Source organism: Bombina bombina, chromosome 1, assembly GCF_027579735.1.
Source record: "Bombina bombina isolate aBomBom1 chromosome 1, aBomBom1.pri, whole genome shotgun sequence".
Lineage (NCBI taxonomy): Eukaryota > Metazoa > Chordata > Amphibia > Anura > Bombinatoridae > Bombina > Bombina bombina.
In genome coordinates, this window is record NC_069499.1 from 42,064,208 (window position 1) to 42,088,063 (window position 23,856).

At 37.0% G+C, this 23,856-nt stretch overlaps 1 protein-coding gene across 1 annotated transcript in view; it reads right to left on the reverse strand.

The window, feature by feature from the left end:
* Positions 1-23,856, reverse strand: part of PSMA3 (proteasome 20S subunit alpha 3) — a 45,779-nt gene that overhangs the window by 13,174 nt on the left and 8,749 nt on the right. The window contains exons 4-6 of the mRNA XM_053697319.1: positions 17,333-17,434; positions 16,379-16,452; positions 12,964-13,036 (exon numbers count right to left, since the gene is read on the reverse strand). Of these exons, the coding sequence (XP_053553294.1) occupies positions 12,964-13,036; positions 16,379-16,452; positions 17,333-17,434 (249 nt within the window). The remainder of the gene's footprint in view (positions 1-12,963; positions 13,037-16,378; positions 16,453-17,332; positions 17,435-23,856) is intronic.

A 23,856-nucleotide genomic window follows, 5' to 3' on the forward strand; every position in this document is an offset into this window, starting at 1 on the left:
AGTAATCTCCAAGATTCTGAGGGAATGCTCGTTTGTTCTGCTAATAGCTCCGGCATGGCCTCACAGGTTTTGGTATGCGGATCTTGTCCGGATGGCATCTTGCCAACCATGGACTCTTCCGTTAAGACCAGACCTTCTGTCACAAGGTCCTTTTTTCCATCCGGATCTGAAATCCTTAAATTTAAAGGTATGGAGATTGAACGCTTGATTCTTGGTCATAGAGGTTTCTCTGACTCCGTGATTAATACTATGTTACAGGCTCGTAAATCTGTATCTCGAGAGATATATTATAGAGTCTGGAAGACTTATATTTCTTGGTGTCTTTCTCATCATTTTTCTTGGCATTCTTTTAGAATACCGAGAATTTTACAGTTTCTTCAGGATGGTTTAGATAAGGGTTTGTCCGCAAGTTCTTTGAAAGGACAAATCTCCGCTCTTTCTGTTCTTTTTCACAGAAAAATTGCTATTCTTCCTGATATTCATTGTTTTGTACAAGCTTTGGTTCGTATAAAACCTGTCATTAAGTCAATTTCTCCTCCTTGGAGTTTGAATTTGGTTCTGGGAGCTCTTCAAGCTCCTCCGTTTGAACCTATGCATTCATTGGACATTAAATTACTTTCTTGGAAAGTTTTGTTCCTTTTGGCCATCTCTTCTGCTAGAAGAGTTTCTGAATTATCTGCTCTTTCGTGTGAGTCTCCTTTTCTGATTTTTCATCAGGATAAGGCGGTGTTGCGAACTTCTTTTGAATTTTTACCTAAAGTTGTGAATTCCAACAACATTAGTAGAGAAATTGTGGTTCCTTCATTATGTCCTAATCCTAAGAATTCTAAGGAGAAATCATTGCATTCTTTGGATGTTGTTAGAGCTTTGAAATATTATGTTGAAGCTACGAAATCTTTCCGTAAGACTTCTAGTCTATTTGTTATCTTTTCCGGTTCTAGGAAAGGCCAGAAAGCTTCTGCCATTTCTTTGGCATCTTGGTTGAAATCTTTAATTCATCTTGCCTATGTTGAGTCGGGTAAAATTCCGCCTCAGAGAATTACAGCTCATTCTACTAGGTCAGTATCTACTTCCTGGGCGTTTAGGAATGAAGCTTCGGTTGACCAGATCTGCAAAGCAGCAACTTGGTCCTCTTTGCATACTTTTACTATATTCTACCATTTTGATGTATTTTCTTCTTCTGAAGCAGTTTTTGGTAGAAAAGTTCTTCAGGCAGCGGTTTCAGTTTGAATCTTCTGCTTATGTTTTTTGTTAAACTTTATTTTGGGTGTGGATTATTTTCAGCAGGAATTGGCTGTCTTTATTTTATCCCTCCCTCTCTAGTGACTCTTGTGTGGAAAGATCCACATCTTGGGTAGTCATTATCCCATACGTCACTAGCTCATGGACTCTTGTTAATTACATGAAAGAAAACATAATTTATGTAAGAACTTACCTGATAAATTCATTTCTTTCATATTAACAAGAGTCCATGAGGCCCACCCTTTTTTGTGGTGGTTATGATTTTTTTGTATAAAGCACAATTATTCCGGGGGGCGTGTCCAAGCAGCGGCTCGGTGCAGTCGCACTTTTTCAAGCTCTGGGAGAGTTGCATAGAATCCGCCGATTTTTTGCTTATAAACCACAGCTTTCTACTAATACTTTACCGTAGGATTATCTCTACAATAGTTTTCACCTGATAAGAGGCTGTTTTCATGACCCTGGAGTAGAAAACGGACATAAAAGACCTGGTGCGGCGGCTACAATACAGGTAGCGTTTCCCCCCCTAGGAAGATCCTAGGGTTACTTGCTGGACTTGGTCAATCTGAACACACTTTTGTCCGGAGTTTCAGAATAAAAACTACCATTTGACTGAGTAGGTACATTACTCTAGGTGACACGTTCGGGCAGTGTGTACCGTTATATAGCTTAACTACAGCAATGCAGGTCAAAGTACCCCCTGATAACTGGGACTATCGCTGGGCTAAAGTGGAAGCTTTGTTTCAGGCCCTAATAAATAAGGTACCATCGGAGAAGGATATTCAACAGCTAATGGAGCGGACCGCATCAGCATCCAAGACCAATTCAGCTACATTGGAGCAGCCTTTGGATGAGGAGTCTGAGCCCATATTACAGGCAGGGGCGAGCACGCTATTATTGGAGCAGGACGCAGATACAACCTCCCAGCAACCAAGTAATATGGTGGCTTCGTCGCTGCCAAACTTACCGGCTCAGCATATAGCAGCTCAGAGTATTTGTGGGCCTATCTCCCAGATCAATCTCCTACGCACGGAACAGATCTCCTTGATTGGGAGATACGCCACTACATCTTTCAATATGGCGTCTGGCGCCTTGCCGATCAGAAAGGAAGAGAAGACGCTGGGCACAGGTTTAGCATATGGCAGCAATGGCAAACTAAGATTAACTCCCAGCCCGCATCTGAGACGCCCGGAGCATACATCAATGAAGCGGAGACTGAGTGAGAACTTTATAGAAATAAGTGGTACACTTTCTGCAGCCTGTCCAAAGGACAATATAACTACCGCCCGAAGGGATGAAGCCCTCTATTTGCAGCAGCATACCAAAGGCGCATTGAACACTGGTATATTACCCTATATAACGACCCTGCATATACCCACTAGCTTAGTGTTTGGAACTGTCTGGCAAACAAATGCAAGCGGGGGTTAATACCTTAGTAAAGACCATCCACATATAGACACTTAGCTAAAAAGTCATTTTGCAGTTCAGTTTAATGTTGCTCTTTTGTGGCTCTCAGTTTTTCTTCATATCTTGTGATTACTGTTTATAAAGCTTTGGCACTATACCACGATATCTATAAATTACCCCAATGGTGTATTTACATGTATTGAAAAAGTTACCCTGCAGCACTGTTTATCGCTGTTTGTTTGTGCATCTGTTATAAATTTATTTTATGGGACTAACGGTTATTCATGTCTGCTATGGCCAGATAGGGATGAGGATGGGGTCACTGACCAGTAAGCTTTAGCGCTATAACGCTGTAGACATAATTTACCCCTATGGCGCATATATATTTCACTCACGCAGGTATGCCTCCCTCACGGCTGACGGCCGCAGCGGCGGGGATCGAGGTAACACATAGACGATACTTCAAAGACGCCATACATAATTATTAAATATAGAAGTGACCTCACGCCTGATCTCTGACAAAAACACCTATAATATTATACCATGGCAGATATATAGTAAGGCTTTCGGATGCGAATACATATAGAACACAGGGTCCCGTCATAGTAGTTAATCCTACCTCTATTGGCCCATGTATTTTCCATTACAATTATTAACTTTTATAACGCTAATGTAAGGGTCTGAAAGGGTTGACGCAAGATTTATTCATCTTGAGTATATTTAACTAATCTACCCCGGCTTTGGGGACCCACTTTTACTATTGGAAGAGCCAGCACATGACCCCTGCTTACGAATATAATCTCTCACCGGCCCATCTATACATTATAATCCCACAATCTGGACGGGGCAGATGTCAGTTTTTAGATGCCTAGAATGTGTATAATTGTTTTATTTGATCTACTCTGTGTATGTTTGCTGATTGGAACTCTGTGGACAGTAATGACGATTTGACCTTTTCCAGTTACATACATTTCCACCATACCTAAAGCTATTATCATGTTTTATTTTTCCAGTTTATGGAGATGTAGTTTTTCTTTGTTTTTCCCTTTATACTTCTTAAATAAGCCTAAGTATTATCTCCTATTATATAACCCCTAGCATGGAACAGTATGCTAACTATAGGTCCAAAAGTGACCGGTAATAATTGAGGGGATAAAATATGAGGACTGAATATTTTACTTCTCTAGCATAAGAAATGTAATTCATTTAATAACTGTTTTGACTATGTTTTATTATGTAATTTGCATATACTGTAATGTCCTCCAAAATAAAATATATAAAAAAATAAAAAAAAAAAAAAAAAAAAAAAAAAGCACAATTATTCCAATTCCTTATTTTATATGCTTCGCACTTTTTTTCTTATCACCCCACTTCTTGGCTATTCGTTAAACTGATTTGTGGGTGTGGTGAGGGGTGTATTTGTAGGCATTTTGAGGTTTGGGAAACTTTGCCCCTCCTGGTAGGAATGTATATCCCATACGTCACTAGCTCATGGACTCTTGTTAATATGAAAGAAATGAATTTATCAGGTAAGTTCTTACATAAATTATGTTTTTACACAGCCCTCGTTGTGATACCGCCAATTTCTTGGATTAATACTGCAGATTATACTGTGCAAAGTCCGCTTAGCTATAAGAGGATTGAATTATTATTATAAAAAGTTAGTACCAGTATCTTTGTCAGTGTGTTTGGTGCACTGTAGAGGTAACCCCTGTATTATGGTTTAAGTAGTACTCCAGGATATTAAATAAAATATATACGTAATAGGATTATTTTAGAACCAATAAGGGACACTCCGGTATTAAAGTTAATATATTAATAATTACCGGTTTTGGAACTTAACAGGGTCTCTATACGATTGAGACCTAGAGAGATCAGAGCTGAACTTGCTCACGGCTTAGGATAAAAAGTACACATACTGAATCTCAAATTAGACTCCTATAGGTAAGGTACTTGTAGAAATATGTGGAATTGAGCAGCTCGGTTTCCCTAGGTAACACTCACACACAGAGAATTACCATTTTTAAATTAAATTCTAATAAAGCATTCTACCACAATTCACACAGTTGTTTAAAAATGGAGAATATTCTCCAGCTTCCCTGACATGTTTCGCCAAAAAAGGCTTTGTCAAAGGTGGGGCGCCCGCCATTCTTGGGACTTTATTGGCTGACATGTTGGAGGCTTGTCTCAATCGTCAGCATTGATTGGTTGCCTTCCCTGCTATACTATTGGTTTAGGGAAGAGTGTATATTCGTGACGTAGTCTGTTAGACATTCATCGGTTCGTGAGGCATATTCCATTACTTATTGTATATTCCGTGAGCTAAAACCGATCTTCCTGCGTACATATGAAAACAAAGAAGGGATACCAAGGAGATAAAAGAGGGAGGTTACCGAGTTTCCGATTATATAACCCTCTTAAGGGACGTTATTCGAGTGTCTCAGATGTTCTCAGGTTGGGCATAGTAAGCAATATATTATTATCATTAGAGGAGCCTAGCAGTGTGATTGACCCAAATAAGGGAAAAACTTCCTTATAATTTTTGCATAGTGATTGTTGCACAAGTGAAAAAGAGAGGGGAGTGTCCAAATACGTGCTAAAGGAGAAAACCTTTTTAGGGTAATAGTGTAAAAAAATGTGAAAAGAACACAAGTGCGAGTAAAACAGTAATGAATTCATGGAGTGACATGTGATGAATAGTGCTAGCATAAAGGGTTTCTAGATCTAAAGGACCTTTTATTGATATTAGTATATTTGCCCCTGTTTATATTTAGGAGGTGAAAGGGGGAAGAGAACATTCTAGGATAATATACTATTTATCCTAATTCAATTGAAAATGACCGTGAAGGTGATAGGCTGGCACACTGATCCATATGGGATCATAGTTTAGCAATGGTGTACGTGATAAAAAGTGTGAGTGCTATTCTCACATTTGGGCAGAAAAAGAATTATTGCCCTGTTTGATTACTTGTTTATTTAATGAGGGAAAATAAAATATATATTAGTGCTCAAAAAAGTGTGTATGACATCACTAAAAGTACGACTTTTGCATAACCGGCTATTTTATGAACAAGAAGAAAATTATATTTATTTACATTTCTTTAGTGTGGCTCCTACCCTTTGGATTATTTCTATTTTGTCAAAATTCTCCCGTCATGGACTTTATAGTATGTGTAATTCTATCCCACATTGGATAATGTTTGATATAATATATTTTAATACATATGTCCCTTGATCTTCTCTATCTGTGGTAACACTTCTGGGTTTGTTCTTTTTATAAAAAACAATAATAATTGTTTTGTTCATTTAATCTTTAATTTAATGAAGAAATTAATAAAAGTTAAGTTTTAATTTGCCTTTCTTGGGCCTTCTACCTAGGTATTCATGGCCATTTACCCTTTATTTGCTGTTGATTGCTAAATATGTACATTCTCTCAATTGCTGCTTGCAATTGATTATTCCAGTTTGCTTCTTCTAATGTACAGCACCTAAGTCCCCACTCATACATTTTTTGAGATTTCTCACACCTAAGAGAACAGGATATATAGTGGGACACAGCAACCGTAGTGCCGTTGTCTTTTCTCTTTCTGTTTCTCAAGTTGAGTTACTGTGGTTGCACAGTTTTCCAGACGACAGAGCACACATTAATACTATTAGTGTAATCTAACAAGATTAATAACTATCAGTAACACTAAAAATTATTTTTATTAGAGCCAACTATACCAAGGTAATCTAACAAAATCATGGCTGACACTTTTGGCAAAGATAGATCTGACAGACACTTAAAAAGAGCTACTGACTTGGATAACATGTTTAAATCTAATACTTCGGATGAATACACTCCCATCATCTCACTCGAGACACTATTAAAGGAGGTACATAAAAATATGTTTAAACAAGAAAAAGTATGGTGGGACCAACAATTTTTTGACAAGTATATTCAACAAAAAATAATCCCTAGAGGATTAAGAATTCAACTGTTCCCGGCATTCGAGTTTGATAACCCAGTATTAACAGATGACTGGGAGACAGCTCTGTCAGAGTGTTCGGTCAAACTCATGAACATTCTGATACGACATGATAAGGAGAAATATGACAAACTTGAAACATCTATCCAAGAACAATATACACAACTCAAAAAATATGAATCACATTCTGATTTTGAAATGTGAGAATTAGACCAGTACATAAAGGAACTACGTGACATGAAACAAGGCAAGTTATTTAGAGATATCAATGATTACAAAGAAAAAAAGATCTATAAGTGGAGAAGGAAAAATTTCTATAAAAATATACATAGAACCAATCAGTCCAACATAATACAAAGTGACATTTCTGACACAGATGGTGAGGACACTGTAGGCAATGATAATAGTGGAGAAACTCCCAGTACCTCTACTTCTACTTTCTCCCTACCAACTAGAAATAAGAGAAATAATTTTTTAGACGAGGGCACATCAGACGAGGCAGAACCACCAGGAGAGGTCAGAAGTACAAACAAAAGACCAACCAGATCAAGAGGTCGCTCCAGAGGTACACACCGGGGGGGCAGACAATACCAAAGAGCCCCGAGTCCTTTCTCTCAGATGAGACTAAATCATTGAAAATCATCAACCTGTCAGAACATCAATTGTCGCCTGATCACATTTCAGTATTGTCAAAAGGTCTATCTTTTTGTCCTACGGGACAATTGAATAAATTTGAAGTGATCAAAGATATACCGTTGTTTATACGAAAATTGAATTTAAAAAAATTCTTTGCCAAAAAAAAATCGGATCCCACCCTATCAGAGAATGATAGGAGAAGTTTACAAGACATGGAGAGCCTATTACAAGATAGTGAATCTCAATCCAAGTCTTGGAGGTGTAAACTGAAAGCTAGATCTACTTTCGTACCAAAATATAATCTATCGATCCAACTAGAAATATTCAATCAGGTGGTCTGTGAGGAAATTTCACAATTAAAAACTGGCTATCAGCATCAGAATTTGACAAGAACTGAAAAATTGGCCCTTAAAGAAATACAGACATGGAAGGACATAATAATAAGAGAAGCTGATAAAGGCGGAAATATCGTCCTCTGGCCTTTACCTATGTATTTAAAACAAGTGGAAAAGCAATTAAAAAAATCGCCAATGCTATGAAAAACTATTTAACAACCCAAGTGAGAAATACAGTGAAATCTACAATAAGATCATTAAAGAAGCCAGCAGCAAAGGCATTATAAATGCGGGTGAAATCAAGTTCCTCACAGTTAAACACCCCAGGGTTGCGACCTTCTATCTTATACCAAAGGTTCACAAAAACCTTACTAATCCTCCGGGTAGGCCCATTGTTTCTGGCAATGAGTGCCTATCGGAAAATGCCAGTCAGTATGTTGATCACAGGCTGAGAGAATTCATGGAGGCCCTTCCCTCTTATGTCCAAGACACCATGGAGGTTTTACAGAGATTAGAAAATATCAACACCAGAAAAGATACCTGGCTTGTCACAGCGGACGTAGAGTCCCTATATACCTCCATAGAACATGATAAGGGACTTAGGGCAGTCCAATTCTTTCTCAATCAAGGATCTTCTGAAAATTAAAATCATGACTTGTTCATCTTAAAGTTATTGGAATTTGTCCTTAAATACAATTTCTTTACTTTTGCCAATCAGTTTTACCTTCAAGTTCAAGGGACGGCGATGGGCACAGCTTGTGCCCCTACCTATGCCAACCTATTTTTGGGGTTCTGGGAAAAGCATGTGGTATTCAATGATATCCATTCAACTGAAACAGACAAAATACCTTTTTGGATAAGGTACATAGATGACATTCTGTTTATGTGGGAAGGAACCAAGGAAGAACTAGGTATTTTCCTTCAGGACTTAAATCAGAATGATCTGAACATAAAATTGACATATACAATGAGTCAAACAGAGATAGATTTCCTGGATCTTAAGATATTTAAAGATCAGGAGGGACGGATACAGACCAATCTCTATCGAAAAGAAACAGCAACCAACAGCATACTACACAATAACAGTTCTCATGCTCCCGGAACCACCAAATCATTACCAGTTGGTGAATTTTTAAGGATAAGAAGAAACTGCAGCAATACACATCTATTCAATGACCAAGCCAATTTGCTGGAAAAGCGTTTACAGGACAGAGGATACAGTAAAAGGAATATTAAAAGAGCCAAATACAGGGCAATCCAAACTAACCGATCTGAGTTACTCTGCAAAAAGATCAAAAGGAAAGATGAACAAACTAGATTGATCCTGACCTACAATCCACAAGTACAATTAATAAATGATATACTAAACAAGCACTGGCATATTCTCACTTTAGACCAAGATCTGAAGTCTATCGTAGGGGATAAGATACAAATAGGATACAGGAGAACCCAGAATATCAAGGACATGGTTTCCCGCAGCCATTACCAAGTGGGGAAAACAAGGAAAGCCATACAGGCAGGATGTTTCCCTTGCGGCACTTGCTCATCTTGTAAATATATCCGTAAAACAGATATGATTCAGGATCGGTTCGGCCGCACACACAAAATGAAGAAGAATTATATCAGCTGCACATCTGAGAATATAATATATGTATTATCCTGTAGCTGTCGTAAGATCTATGTTGGGATGACCAGCCGACAACTCAGAGTCAGATTACAGGAGCATGTAAGAAACATCAAAAATGCAGCAAAAGATTTGGAAGATGGAAAAACTATAACCTCAGTGGCATCTCACTTCCTAACATATCACCGTGCAAACCCGAAAGAGTTGAAATGCCAAGGAGTAGAAAAAATATCCCTGGGTATCAGAGGGGGGATTATGGAACAAGCACTATTAAGAGCTGAGTGCAGGTGGATCTATCTATTAGATAGTGTACACCCAAAGGGATTAAATGAACAAAACAATTATTATTGTTTTTTATAAAAAGAACAAACCCAGAAGTGTTACCACAGATAGAGAAGATCAAGGGACATATGTATTAAAATATATTATATCAAACATTATCCAATGTGGGATAGAATTACACATACTATAAAGTCCATGACGGGAGAATTTTGACAAAATAGAAATAATCCAAAGGGTAGGAGCCACACTAAAGAAATGTAAATAAATATAATTTTCTTCTTGTTCATAAAATAGCCGGTTATGCAAAAGTCGTACTTTTAGTGATGTCATACACACTTTTTTGAGCACTAATATATATTTTATTTTCCCTCATTAAATAAACAAGTAATCAAACAGGGCAATAATTCTTTTTCTGCCCAAATGCGAGAATAGCACTCACACTTTTTATCACGTACACCATTGCTAAACTATGATCCCATATGGATCAGTGTGCCAGCCTATCACCTTCACGGTCATTTTCAATTGAATTAGGATAAATAGTATATTATCCTAGAATGTTCTCTTCCCCCTTTCACCTCCTAAATATAAACAGGGGCAAATATACTAATATCAATAAAAGGTCCTTTAGATCTAGAAACCCTTTATGCTAGCACTATTCATCACATGTCACTCCATGAATTCATTACTGTTTTACTCGCACTTGTGTTCTTTTCACATTTTTTTACACTATTACCCTAAAAAGGTTTTCTCCTTTAGCACGTATTTGGACACTCCCCTCTCTTTTTCACTTGTGCAACAATCACTATGCAAAAATTATAAGGAAGTTTTTCCCTTATTTGGGTCAATCACACTGCTAGGCTCCTCTAATGATAATAATATATTGCTTACTATGCCCAACCTGAGAACATCTGAGACACTCGAATAACGTCCCTTAAGAGGGTTATATAATCGGCAACTCAGTAACCTCCCTCTTTTATCTCCTTGGTATCCCTTCTTTATTTTCATATGTACGCAGGAAGATCGGTTTTAGCTCATGGTATATATAATAAGTAATGGAATATGCCTCACGAACCGATGAATGTCTAACAGACTACGTCACGAATATACACCCTTCCCTAAACCAATAGTATAGCAGGGAAGGCAACCAATCAATGCTGACGATTGAGACAAGCCTCCAACATGTCAGCCAATAAAGTCCCAAGAATGGCGGGCGCCCCACCTTTGACAAAGCCTTTTTTGGCGAAACATGTCAGGGAAGCTGGAGAATATTCTCCATTTTTAAACAACTGTGTGAATTGTGGTAGAATGCTTTATTAGAATTTAATTTAAAAATGGTAATTCTCTGTGTGTGAGTGTTACCTAGGGAAACCGAGCTGCTCAATTCCACATATTTCTACAAGTACCTTACCTATAGGAGTCTAATTTGAGATTCAGTATGTGTACTTTTTATCCTAAGCCGTGAGCAAGTTCAGCTCTGATCTCTCTAGGTCTCAATCGTATAGAGACCCTGTTAAGTTCCAAAACCGGTAATTATTAATATATTAACTTTAATACCGGAGTGTCCCTTATTGGTTCTAAAATAATCCTATTACGTATATATTTTATTTAATATCCTGGAGTACTACTTAAACCATAATACAGGGGTTACCTCTACAGTGCACCAAACACACTGACAAAGATACTGGTACTAACTTTTTATAATAATAATTCAATCCTCTTATAGCTAAGCGGACTTTGCACAGTATAATCTGCAGTATTAATCCAAGAAATTGGCGGTATCACAACGAGGGCTGTGTAAAAGGAAAACATTTCAATAATATCCTGATATTATAGCTGCTGCTTCAAAAACAGCTTCCCACCTGAACAGGGGATAACCAGTTGTCTATTTAAATTCTAAAGCACAAACGGAGTGCAATGCTATAATAAAAGTATCACCTAAATAGAAATGGGAGGACATACAGAGTGAATTTTTCCAATTTTATAACGTTCTCAGGAACACAATTAATACAATAATTTGACAAACCACAACCAATACTGAATATAGCTAAACAACATTGGATTATTCCTCCGCCTGTTATGTTACAAGAAGTTAAGCAGTCTATATGCTACTGCATTTAGAGTAAGTTTGTTATATAGAGGTTAAAAACCTTTCAGTACCCAGCACCCAATAAATATATTACCAAGGGCATATTTACTATTTCCTAGTCTTGCAACAATATTTATCTTAATGTATTAATACAAGATCCTAGTAACCTTTAGTGTGTATTTACTTTGGTCTGATCACACAACTGCAGGACAGTTCAGAGCATTACACCTAGGTTTAATACTCTGATACTACAATACCCAATAGGGACATTTCAATCCGTGGTTCTCTAAATACTAGTATTATCACTCATCCTCTCGATATAAGAAGATTACCTAAAAATAGGGGGTACAATATCTTGGCAATTAATATAATTTCAGAATTTATGGGCATATCCTGAATCTATATCTATATATAATTGCATATACCTTACCCCATTCTTGAGTGTATATCACTTGGAGAGCATACCACTTATTGGTCGCATTCTCCTATCTTCACACTGGTTGGAATTTTAAAATACCTCACCCCCCCTTTTTTTATTTGAAGAAATTAATAAAAGTTAAGTTTTAATTTGCCTTTCTTGGGCCTTCTACCTAGGTATTCATGGCCATTTACCCTTTATTTGCTGTTGATTGCTAAATATGTACATTCTCTCAATTGCTGCTTGCAATTGATTATTCCACAAGCTCAATTATACCTGGCCCCTGACTGGTCATAGCTAAAAACAGCAGGAAAATAATGAAGCAGATTTTCAAGAAAGTGTATCCCTGAACTGTTCTGGGATTTGCACAAATAAAAAAAATATATACATAAAAGTTATGAATTAAAGGGCCAGTCTAATTGAAAACTGCTATTGTTTAGAAATATATTTAATTAATTTCCAATTCCTCAATTTATACTTTTTATTTCTATGATTACCTGTATCTAAGCCACTTATCTCAGTGCTTTCTCCACGGAAATGAGCAAAATGCTATCTATATGTCACACATGAACCAGTGCTGTCTAGCTGCAAGTTTTCAAAAGCACTGAGATAAAAGGGCAGCCTGCTGGGGAATAGAAACAGGCAAACAGAGGTTATAAAGTATATTAAAATAATGTTAGTTATGCAAATATGGGGAATGGGTAGTAATGTCGTTATCTATATTTTAAACAATAATATTATTTATATATATATATATATATATATATATATATATATATATATATATATATATATATATATATATATATATATATATATATATATATACATACACTGTCCCTTTAAATATATATTTTTAGATATATTAAACATACCTGTCTATACAAAATACTTATCTCTCACTAATCTTCTACCAACAGTCACACAGACAAAACAGAAGTTATCTTTTTTACATTGCTGTTACTTACATAGGAAATACCAGATGGATCGATCATATACAGCTGAGAACCATCATCTTCGTTGTAAGATCCCATCATGAAACTGAACAAAAAGATACAATATTTAAATGATAGAAAACAAATAAGTGAATAATACAGTATTTTTCTTTTTGTCCTCAGGTTAAAAGAAATTAAGAAAATGTAATATGTTAAAATGTAAAAATATAAAGTGGCTCACAGCGAGTCTTAACCAGACAATGTCTCCATGAATGGGTTAAATAGAACGTTTTATCTGCTGGTGCTACATTGTGTACTGAAGCAATATGATGTGGATTTGGAGGTCAAAATGAAGATCATGGCTCCTGGGAACGGCCCAGTGGAGCACAGCAAGGAAGAGAAGATGCACCCTGCACTGCAAAACTTGTTGGCTCTTTATAAATAAAGTATAATAATAATATTCTCATACTGACTGATGCAAAGCATTATGCTACTCTCTTAAAGAGACATTGTACACTGTATCAAACACTTTACTATCACTTATATCAAGGGTCGACACATTTGGTTACAATTTAGAAGCCAGACAGTGGTATTTGTATATAGAAATATGGAGAATAAACCAAAAAGTTAGGAGCCAGGGGTAAAATTCTAGGAGTCAGTGGCTACCTGGGTTTGTCGAGCCCTGACATATGAAAGACAGTATTTAAAAGACTGAAATGGTTTTGCCTGAAAAATGTCAAGTAAAACCGGTTTAAACTCAACAGTTGTATATTTCCTAATAATGCGCACTGACGCCTGCTACTAATTCTTGCTGGCTGATGGGCACCTACTGATAATAATAGGATTCTTTTGAGTACAATATCTAGAATATGTGGATAACAGTTCCTTGATCTGGAATAAAGTAAGAGTGTAAAATGACCTTAAAGGGTCAGTCTACTTGATTTTTCTATTGTTTAAAAAAAGATAGATAACAGTTTTACTAGCAAACCCCCAGCTTTGCACAACAGTGTCATTAAAATACTTTATAACCTCTAAATCTCTGCTTGTTTTTAAGCCCCTGCACAATGCTTTTATCTCAGAGCATTTTATTAGCTTTTCACAGTTAAACAGCGCTAGTTCATGTGAGCCATATAAATAACACGGTGCTCACTCCCATGAGTCAGCACTGAATGGCTAAAATGCAAGTCTGTCAATAGGAGTGAGATAAGAGGGCAGTCTGCAGCGGCTTAGATACAAGGTAATCACAGAGGTAAAAAGTATATTAATATAACTGAGATAAGGGGGCAGTCTGCAGAGGGTCAGATACGAGGTAATCACAGAGGTAAAAAGTATATTAATATAACTGAGATAAGGGGGCAGTCTGCAGAGGGTCAGATACGAGGTAATCACAGAGGTAAAAAGTGTATTAATATAACTGAGATAAGGGGCAGTCTGCAGAGGGTCAGATACAAGGTAATCACAGAGGTAAAAAGTATATTAATATAACAGTGTTGGTTATGCAAAGCTAAGGCATGGGTAATAAAGGGATTATCTATCTTTTAAAACAAACATTTTCAAGTAGACTGTCCCTTTAAAAATACACTGCAGTTATTTTTTGGTTTTCTGTATAATTTTTTTTTTAAAGGGCCAGTAAACCTACAACATAATGTGATATAATGCTGCACATAGTGCAGAATTATATAACATTAGCTTAGCGCTAACTTTATACAACAAAGTATTGCAGAGATATTTTATTATGAAGTTCAATTTTGCAGAACGCTGCTTCTGGCTCTACTGAGCGGGTCGTTTTTTTCCTAAGCGATCGCACCATTAAACTGAATGTAGCTCACTCCCGCTACATTTTTTTATTTTGCCATATGCGAATGCTGCTCTATTATATGCATCATAGAATGTTTAGTTAAATTAAAGGGACATTATACTCAAACTAATTTGCTGGTCTGTGAACAGTCTAATAGTTGAAGTCAACGTATACTGCAAATTGCCAGAACCAGCTACATATGGATGGGGTTTCAATTAGGAAAAAGTTAATTCACCTACAAGAATAAAGATAAAATTTAAAATGCATTTAAAAAAAAAAAAAGGGACAGTCTAATCAAAATTAAACTCATGATTCAGATAGGGCATGCAATTTTAAACAACTTTCCAATTTACTTTTATCATCATCAATTTGCTTTGCGGAAAGCTAAACCTAGATAGACTCATATGCTCATTTCTAAGACATTGAACTGCCTCTTATCTCAGTGTATTTTGACAGTTACACACCGCTAGTTTGTGTGTGTTATATAGATAACATTGTGCTCACTCCTGTGGAGTTATTTGAGGGTTAGCACTGATTGGCTAAACTGCATGTCTGACAAAGGAACTGAGATAAGGGGTCAATCTGCAGTGGCTTAGATAGAACGTAATCACAGAGGTAAAACGTATTAATATAACAGTGTTGGTTGTGCAAAACTGGGGAATGGCTAAAAAGGGATTATCTATCTTTTTAAACAACAACAACAATTCTGGAGTAGACTGTCCCTTTAATACTCTACAGCAGGTATAACAAGTCAGAGTGAGCACATTATGGGGGGGGGGGGGGGAGGGTCGGAAGAGATATAGTCCAGTGACCCTTTAATTCCCCTTTAAAGGGACAGTATACTGTAAAATAGTTTTTCCCTTAATGTGTTTCCAATTACTTTTATTACCAGCTGCAGAGTATAAAATGTATGAGATTTGCTTTTTTTAAGGCTTATTTGTGTATATTAAAGCTCTGATTTTGTGTTTTGAAGCCACAGCCTAATAAAATGGGTTAAACTTGTAGGTATAATCAGATCTCATTACTTTATCACATTGTGTACATATACATGCTTCTGTATCTTATATCTGTCCATAAACCAATCACTAATACTTGGAGAGAACAATGGAAAATTAACATTTTGTTACCTTATCTCTTCTATACCCCACTGGGAGTGTAATTTCTTCTAGTGGCCAAAAACCTTCAGGATGGGTGGAAATACCACAGGCTAAATAAACTATTTCAAATGCAAATATAAGGGTAATGGAAATACTTGTAAACAATTTAATACACTCCAGCAGGTAAAGTGGATCATTGGGAACAAATTAAAGGGGAGAACATTTGAGTAAACTGTCCCTTTAAGAATTTAGGGGACGTAAAACACTGGCTCCTATCAATTCTCCAGACACTTTAGTGTGTAGTTTATTTTACTTCAGACATTAAACACAAACATAAGCTGCTGTCCCAACCCATAGAATGGGGACATAACCTTTGTACAATAATGCCTAATGACACTGCTATATTGACGTGCCCTTTCCACTTCCCTTTGCTATATATGATCCTTATAACCAACTACAATTATCTACCCTCAAAACAAATAAAAAAACATAATATAAATCAAAACAAGTGACTTTACATAGCATTTAGAAAACATTTTTTTAGAAATATTACCTTGTGCCAAATGGTCTGACAGCGCTGTACAACGTATACGCATGCACGTACATAGCTACTCTGTCCGCAAGGTGCTGCCAAAAATGGGAATAGTAGTGAAAAAGGATTCATTTTATTTGTACAATCAATAAGTTTCTTTATTGATACGCTATATAAACTCACCTTTAATGGGCTATATATAAACTCGCCTTTAATGGGCTATATATAAACTCACCTTTAATGGGCTATATATAAACTCACCTTTAATGGGCTATATATAAACTCACCTTTAATGGGCTATATATAAACTCACCTTTAATGGGCTATATATAAACTCACCTTTAATGGGCTATATATAAACTCACCTTTAATGGGCTATATATAAACTCACCTTTAATGGGCTATATATAAACTCACCTTTAATGGGCTATATATAAACTCACCTTTAATGGGCTATATATAAACTCACCTTTAATGGGCTATATATATATATATATAAACTCGCCTTTAATGGGCTATATATATAAACTCGCCTTTAATGGGCTATATATAAACTCGCCTTTAATGGGCTATATATAAACTCACCTTTAATGGGCTATATATAAACTCACCTTTAATGGGCTATATATAAACTCACCTTTAATGGGCTATATATAAACTCACCTTTAATGGGCTATATATAAACTCACCTTTAATGGGCTATATATAAACTCACCTTTAATGGGCTATATATAAACTCACCTTTAATGGGCTATATATAAACTCACCTTTAATGGGCTATATATAAACTTACCTTTAATGGGCTATATATAAACTCACCTTTAATGGGCTATATATAAACTCACCTTTAATGGGCTATATATAAACTTACCTTTAATGGGCTATATATAAACTCACCTTTAATGGGCTATATATAAACTCACCTTTAATGGGCTATATATAAACTTACCTTTAATGGGCTATATATAAACTCACCTTTAATGGGATATCATAACCGTAGTTTGACCTGAAGTTGGAAGCTTCTTCTCTAGCTATATCTGCTAAGGATCGGGCATCTGCAAGGAGTCCGGCCACTGCCTAAAACATAACCAAAAAAAGTAATATTAAAGTGCATCAAAAGATTCACATGTTGGGGGAGATAGCTAGGTGCTTTCTGTCCTGTTTTAAGCACAACCAGGTATTACAGTTTCAGAAGCATTTGTTGCTAGTGCCCACTGCACCTTTATTTAAGCAGCACACTTGTACATGTAACAGGAAGCAATTTGTGTAGTAAATGTGTATGAATGTGGAGCATACGTTGCCGAAAGAGGTTTTGCTAGAAGCATTTTGCCTTTATAATTATATTGCAAAACGATGTATTTACTAACACAAAATGACTGGCAATTTCCATTAGACCGGAAATGTAAGAAATATTTATTATACATACATATACACTCACCGGCCACTTTCATCTTAGGTACACCGGTTCAATTGCTTGGTAACACAAATTGCTAATCAGCCAATCACATGGCAGCAACTCAATGCATTTAGGCATCTAGATGTGGTGAAGACAACTTGCTGAAGTTCAAATCGAGCATCAGAATGGGGAAGGGGATTTAAGTGGCTATGAACATTTCATGGTTGTTGTTGCCAGATGGACTTGTCTAAGTATTTCAAAAACTGCTGATCTACTGGGATTTGCACGCACAACCATCTCTAGGGTTTACAGAGAATGGTCAGAAAAAGAGAAAATATCCAGTGAGCGGCAGTTGTGTGGACGACAATGCTTTGTTGATCAGAGGAGAATGGGCAGACTGGTTTGAGATGTTAGAAAGGCAACAGTAACTCAAATAACTACTCGTTACAAACAAGGTATGCAGAATAACATCTCTGAACGCATAAAACGTTGAACCTTGAAGCAGATGGGATACAGCAGCAGAAGACCACACCGGGTGCCACTTCTGTTGGCTTAGAACAGGAAACTGAGGCTACAATTTGCACAGGCTTACAAAAATTGGACAATAGAAGATTGGAAAAACGTTGCCTGGTCCGATGAGTCGATTTTAGCTGCGAAATTCAGATGGTAGGAACGGAATTTGGCGTAAATAAGAAAGCATCGATCGATCCTGCCTTGTTTGTATCAATAGTTCAGGCTGTTGGTGGTGGTGTAATGGTGTGGGGATATTTCCTTGGCACACTTTGGGGCCCCTTAGCACCAATTGAGCATCGTTTAAACGCCACGCCTACTTGAGTATTGTTGCTGACCATGTGCATCCCGTTATGACTACAGTGTACCCATCTTCTGATGGCTAGTTCCAGCAGGATAATGCACCATGTCACAAAGCTCAAATCATCTCAAACTTGTTTCTTGTACATGAGAATGAGTTCACTGTACTCAAATGACCTTCACAGCCACCAGATCTCTATCAAGCACCTTTGGGATGTGTTGGAAAGGGAGATTCACATCATGGATGTACAGCCGACAAATCTGCAGCAACTGCGTGATGCTATCATGTCAATATGGACCAAAATGTCTGAGGAATGTTTCCAACACCTTGTTGAATCTATGCCACGAAGAGTTAAGGCAGTTCTGAAAGCAAAAGGGGGTCCAACCCTGTACTAGCAAGGTGTACTAATAAAATGGCTGGTGAGTGATTGATTGGCTGGAAAATGCTAGAGCTACTGGGTTACTAAGTTAAGATTATCGTCACACACTGTGCCACATTTGAACCCTTTTGTTGCCAAGTCTTTTTGAGCCTTTTTACTACCTACATTTAAATGTATAGTAAAGTCCAAATTAAACTTTCATGATTCAGAGAGGGAATGTAATTTTAAACAACGTTCTAATTTACTTATATCATCAAATTTGCTTTGTTCTCTTGTTATTCTTAGTTGAAAGCTAAACTTAGGTAGGCTCATATGCTAATTTCTAAGCCCTTGACGGCCGCCTCTTATCTGAATGCATTTGACAGTTTTTCACAGCTAGAGGGCATTAGTTAATGTGTTTCATATCGATAACATTGTGCTCACGCACATAAAGTTATTTAAGATTCAGCACTAATTGCCTGAAATGCAAGTCTGTCAAAAGATCTGAGATAAGGAAGCAGTCAGCAGAGGCTTAGATACAAGGTAATTACAGAGGTAAAAAGAATATTTCTATAACAGCGTTGGTGGGGAATGGTAAATAAAAGGGATTATCTTTTTAAACATTTTGGGTGTTTACTATCCCCACAAATGATATATTGTTTAGTTTCTTTTCAGCAGCCCAGCAGATTCACAATATACCATTATACCTCTAATTCACAACATGTGAGATAGCTGCAACAAAAACTTGCGTGTGCCTGTGGTCACTGTACTAAATTGTCATCAAGGATAGTCACATGTCAAATAGGGTCCCATCCGAACTTCTGGGGGTTATAATATAGATTAGAGAGCCCCATTGTACAGTACAGTACTTGCAAGGTGTTCCTTGTTACCACAGTTATCACCTGACTGTCATGAACACCTCATTATTTAGATGCTAATGGGTTAATTTATTTTCCTTTAGCTTGTGTGCTAAAAACATTTGTTTGTTTTTTTAGAAGAAATGTGTTGCTGTGTTTTCCCTTAGATAAGCCAATGCCTCATAGTTTTAAGATCCACAAGAGAGAACTTTATGGTCTAATTGGTCAATTTATTGGCCGCAACCTTTCAGCCCAGAGGATGATTGAACACAGTGCCTCTATCCAGGAACTAGCCTGAGGTCATTGACAGGACAACCAGCCTTGCAAATAAATATAATTTTACAAGTCTTGATGCCTCAGAAACATAAAGAATGCAAAATATATGGTGTTTGGTATCAAAATACTTCTAATGACATCAAAAAAGGATTTTCTATCTGCATGTATGGGTTAGATATACATAACAGAAGTTATAAGGTGTTCTATAATTTCAGCCAACAACTTTCTGACGTTGTAAAAAGAGGGGAGTGGATATTTCTGGTCCCTCTGTAATAAGGATGGGTGAAGCAATTTGATATCAGAGAAACAGGTATAAAATGTGTCTAACAATACAAGTTGTTCATTCTACATGGGAGGCTGTATACCAACAGAGTGAGTGACCATCTTTTCCAGACAGACAATTTCCTTGGCAAAGACATCTAAAGCTAGCAAAAGTATTAGGTCTGTTTCTCCTTTTTATTTTTAAAAACAGTTTGCTTGTGTATAATTCTATTTGTTAACATTTTTATTAATAATGCACTGTGCATCATTTTTTGCATAATAAATAATTCCTTTATTAAGCTTTTGTCTAATATCTGAACCACATTACTGAAAGAGACTGGTAGTATTTATACTGTGTTTTTAGATTATTGTTTTGCTATATTGTATTCTGGGATTTAAATTTGTTAGTCTTTGTTTTCCCATATAATAAATCTTAAAGTGGTGGCAGCTTAGAGACAGTTTAGTGTGGGTGGCATTAAAGGGGAGTTTTGGGCATTATTTCTAAGTCTAGGATAGACTAGAGAGTTGTTAACCCTTCCACCCACTGAACTAAGTCACAGGCTTGCCTGGAGTGGCTAGACTGTGACAGATTGGTTAAAGTGGGGAGAGTCTGTTAACCCTTTCTGTGCCAAACAAGTGACTGGTGAGGGGTTGGTTAACCCTGGTCGTCACACTGACTATACAACCAAAATTCATATTATTTTTTTTTTAGAGAGGGACTTGTCTAATAGAAAATAAACTTTTTTATTGATCATGTAATGTCCCATTCCCAAGCAAATCCCTGTATATTTTTATTTCCGACTTTATTTTTAAACATCTTTGTATTACTGCTCCAATGCCAATTTTAAAGAGAAGGCAATTCTCTTTCAAACAAGGGGTCTTGTATGTTTGTAGCTGCTAAGGGAGCTGAGATTGAGGGGTTTGAAGCCCTCCCCATCCTGCTCCTTTTCAGCTACACTAAGTGTCCTGGTTCTGCCCCCCTAAGTGACTTCACCATATATGTTTCTGGTGAAGTTACCAACAATCCCATGAAGCCTGGGAGTGCTGCCCATTAGACCACCAATGATCCCAGGCCTGTAGCGAGGAAGATTGTCTAAAATAGCATTTGATCTGCGATCCCCCTGCATGATGAGAAGGGCTCGTCATGCACATGTAAGCAGTTGAAAGAACTTAAAGGGAAGTTGCGACACAGGTACACATGGGCCCACTCTTCATAGAAGTGAAGGGCTAACCAGGAATCATACCAGACAGATTAGCTCCAGAGCTACAAGCTGTATCCTGCACACTGCTGTCTCCTCATTAATATAAATTATAAGGAAGCCAATAGTAAGGATATATACGAGGAACATGATACACAAAATGTTGAAAGTGATGCAGCATAACTGTGAAAAGCAAACCAGAAAATATCACCTGAATATCTAAGAAAATGAAGATTTCTTTCATGTAATTAACAAGAGTCCATGAGCTAGTGACGTATGGGATATACATTCCTACCAGGAGGGGCAAAGTTTCCCAAACCTTAAAATGCCTATAAATACACCCCTCACCACACCCACAAATCAGTTTTACAAACTTTGCCTCCAAGGGAGGTGGTGAAGTAAGTTTGTGCTAGATTCTACGTTGATATGCGCTCCGCAGCAAGTTGGAGCCCGGTTTTCCTCTCAGCGTGCAGTGAATGTCAGAGGGATGTGAAGAGAGTATTGCCTATTGAATGCAGTGATCTCCTTCTACGGGATCTATTTCATAAGGTTCTCTGTTATCGGTCGTAGAGATTCATCTCTTACCTCCCTTTTCAGATCGACGATATACTCTTATATTTACCATTTCCTCTACTGATTCTCGTTTCAGTACTGGTTTGGCTTTCTACAAACATGTAGATGAGTGTCCTGGGGTAAGTAAGTCTTATTTTCTGTGACACTCTAAGCTATGGTTGGGCACTTTATTTATAAAGTTCTAAATATATGTATTCAAACATTTATTTGCCTTGACTCAGAATGTTCAACTTTCCTTATTTCCAGACAGTCAGTTTCATATTTGGGATTATGCTTTAAATTATCATATTTTTTTTCTTACCTCAAAAATTTGACTTTTTTCCCTGTGGGCTGTTAGGCTCGCGGGGGCTGAAAATGCTTCATTTTATTGCGTCATTCTTGGCGCGGACTTTTTTGGCGCAAAAATTCTTTTCCGTTTCCGGCGTCATACGTGTCGCCGGAAGTTGCGTCATTTTTGACGTTATTTTGCGCCAAAAATGTCGGCGTTCCGGATGTGGCGTCATTTTTGGCGCCAAAAGCATTTAGGCGCCAAATAATGTGGGCGTCTTATTTGGCGCCAAAAAATATGGGCGTCGCTTTTGTCTCCACATTATTTCAGTCTCATTTTTCATTTGCTTCTGGTTGCTAGAAGCTTGATGTTTGGCATTTTTTTCCCATTCCTGAAACTGTCTTATAAGGAATTTGATCTATTTTGCTTTATATGTTGTTTTTTCTCTTACATATTGCAAGATGTCTCACGTTGCATCTGAGCCAGAAGATACTACAGGAAAACCACTGCCTGCTGGATCTACCAAAGCTAAGTGTATCTGCTGTAAACTTTTGGTAGCTATTCCTCCAGCTGTTGTTTGTAATAATTGTCATGACAAACTTGTTAAAGCAGATAATATTTCCTTTAGTGATGTACCATTGCCTGTTGCAGTTCCCTCAACATCTAAGGTGCAGAATGTTCCTGATAACATAAGAGATTTTGTTTCTGAATCCATAAAGAAGGCTTTGTCTGTTATTTCTCCTTCTAGTAAACGTAAAAAGTCTTTTAAATCTTCTCTCTCTACAGATGAATTTTTAAATGAACACCATCATTCTGATTCTTTGGACTCTTCTGGTTCAGAGGATTCTATCTCAGAGATTGATGCTGATAAATCTTCATATTTATTTAAGATGGAATTTATTCGCTCTTTACTTAAAGAAGTACTAATTGCTTTAGAAATAGAGGATTCTAGTCCTCTTGATACTAATTCTATACGTTTGGATAAGGTTTTTAAAGCTCCTGCGGTTATTCCAGAAGTCTTTCCTGTTCCTAATGCTATTTCTGCAGTAATTTCTAAGGAATGGGATAAATTGGGTAATTCATTTACTCCTTCTAAACGTTTTAAGCAATTATATCCTGTTCCGCCTGACAGGTTAGAATTTTGGGACAAAATCCCTAAAGTTGATGGGGCTATTTCTACCCTTGCTAAACGTACTACCATTCCTACGTCAGATGGTACCTCGTTTAAGGATCCTTTAGATAGAAAAATTGAATCTTTTCTAAGAAAAGCTTATCTATGTTCAGGTAATCTTCTTAGACCTGCTATATCATTGGCTGATGTTGCTGCAGCTTCAACTTTTTGGTTGGAAACTCTAGCGCAACAAGTAACAAATCGTGATTCTCATGATATTATTATTCTTCTCCAGCATGCTAATAATTTCATCTGTGATGCCATTTTTGATATTATTAGAGTTGATGTTAGGTTTATGTCTCTGGCTATCTTAGCCAGAAGAGCTTTAT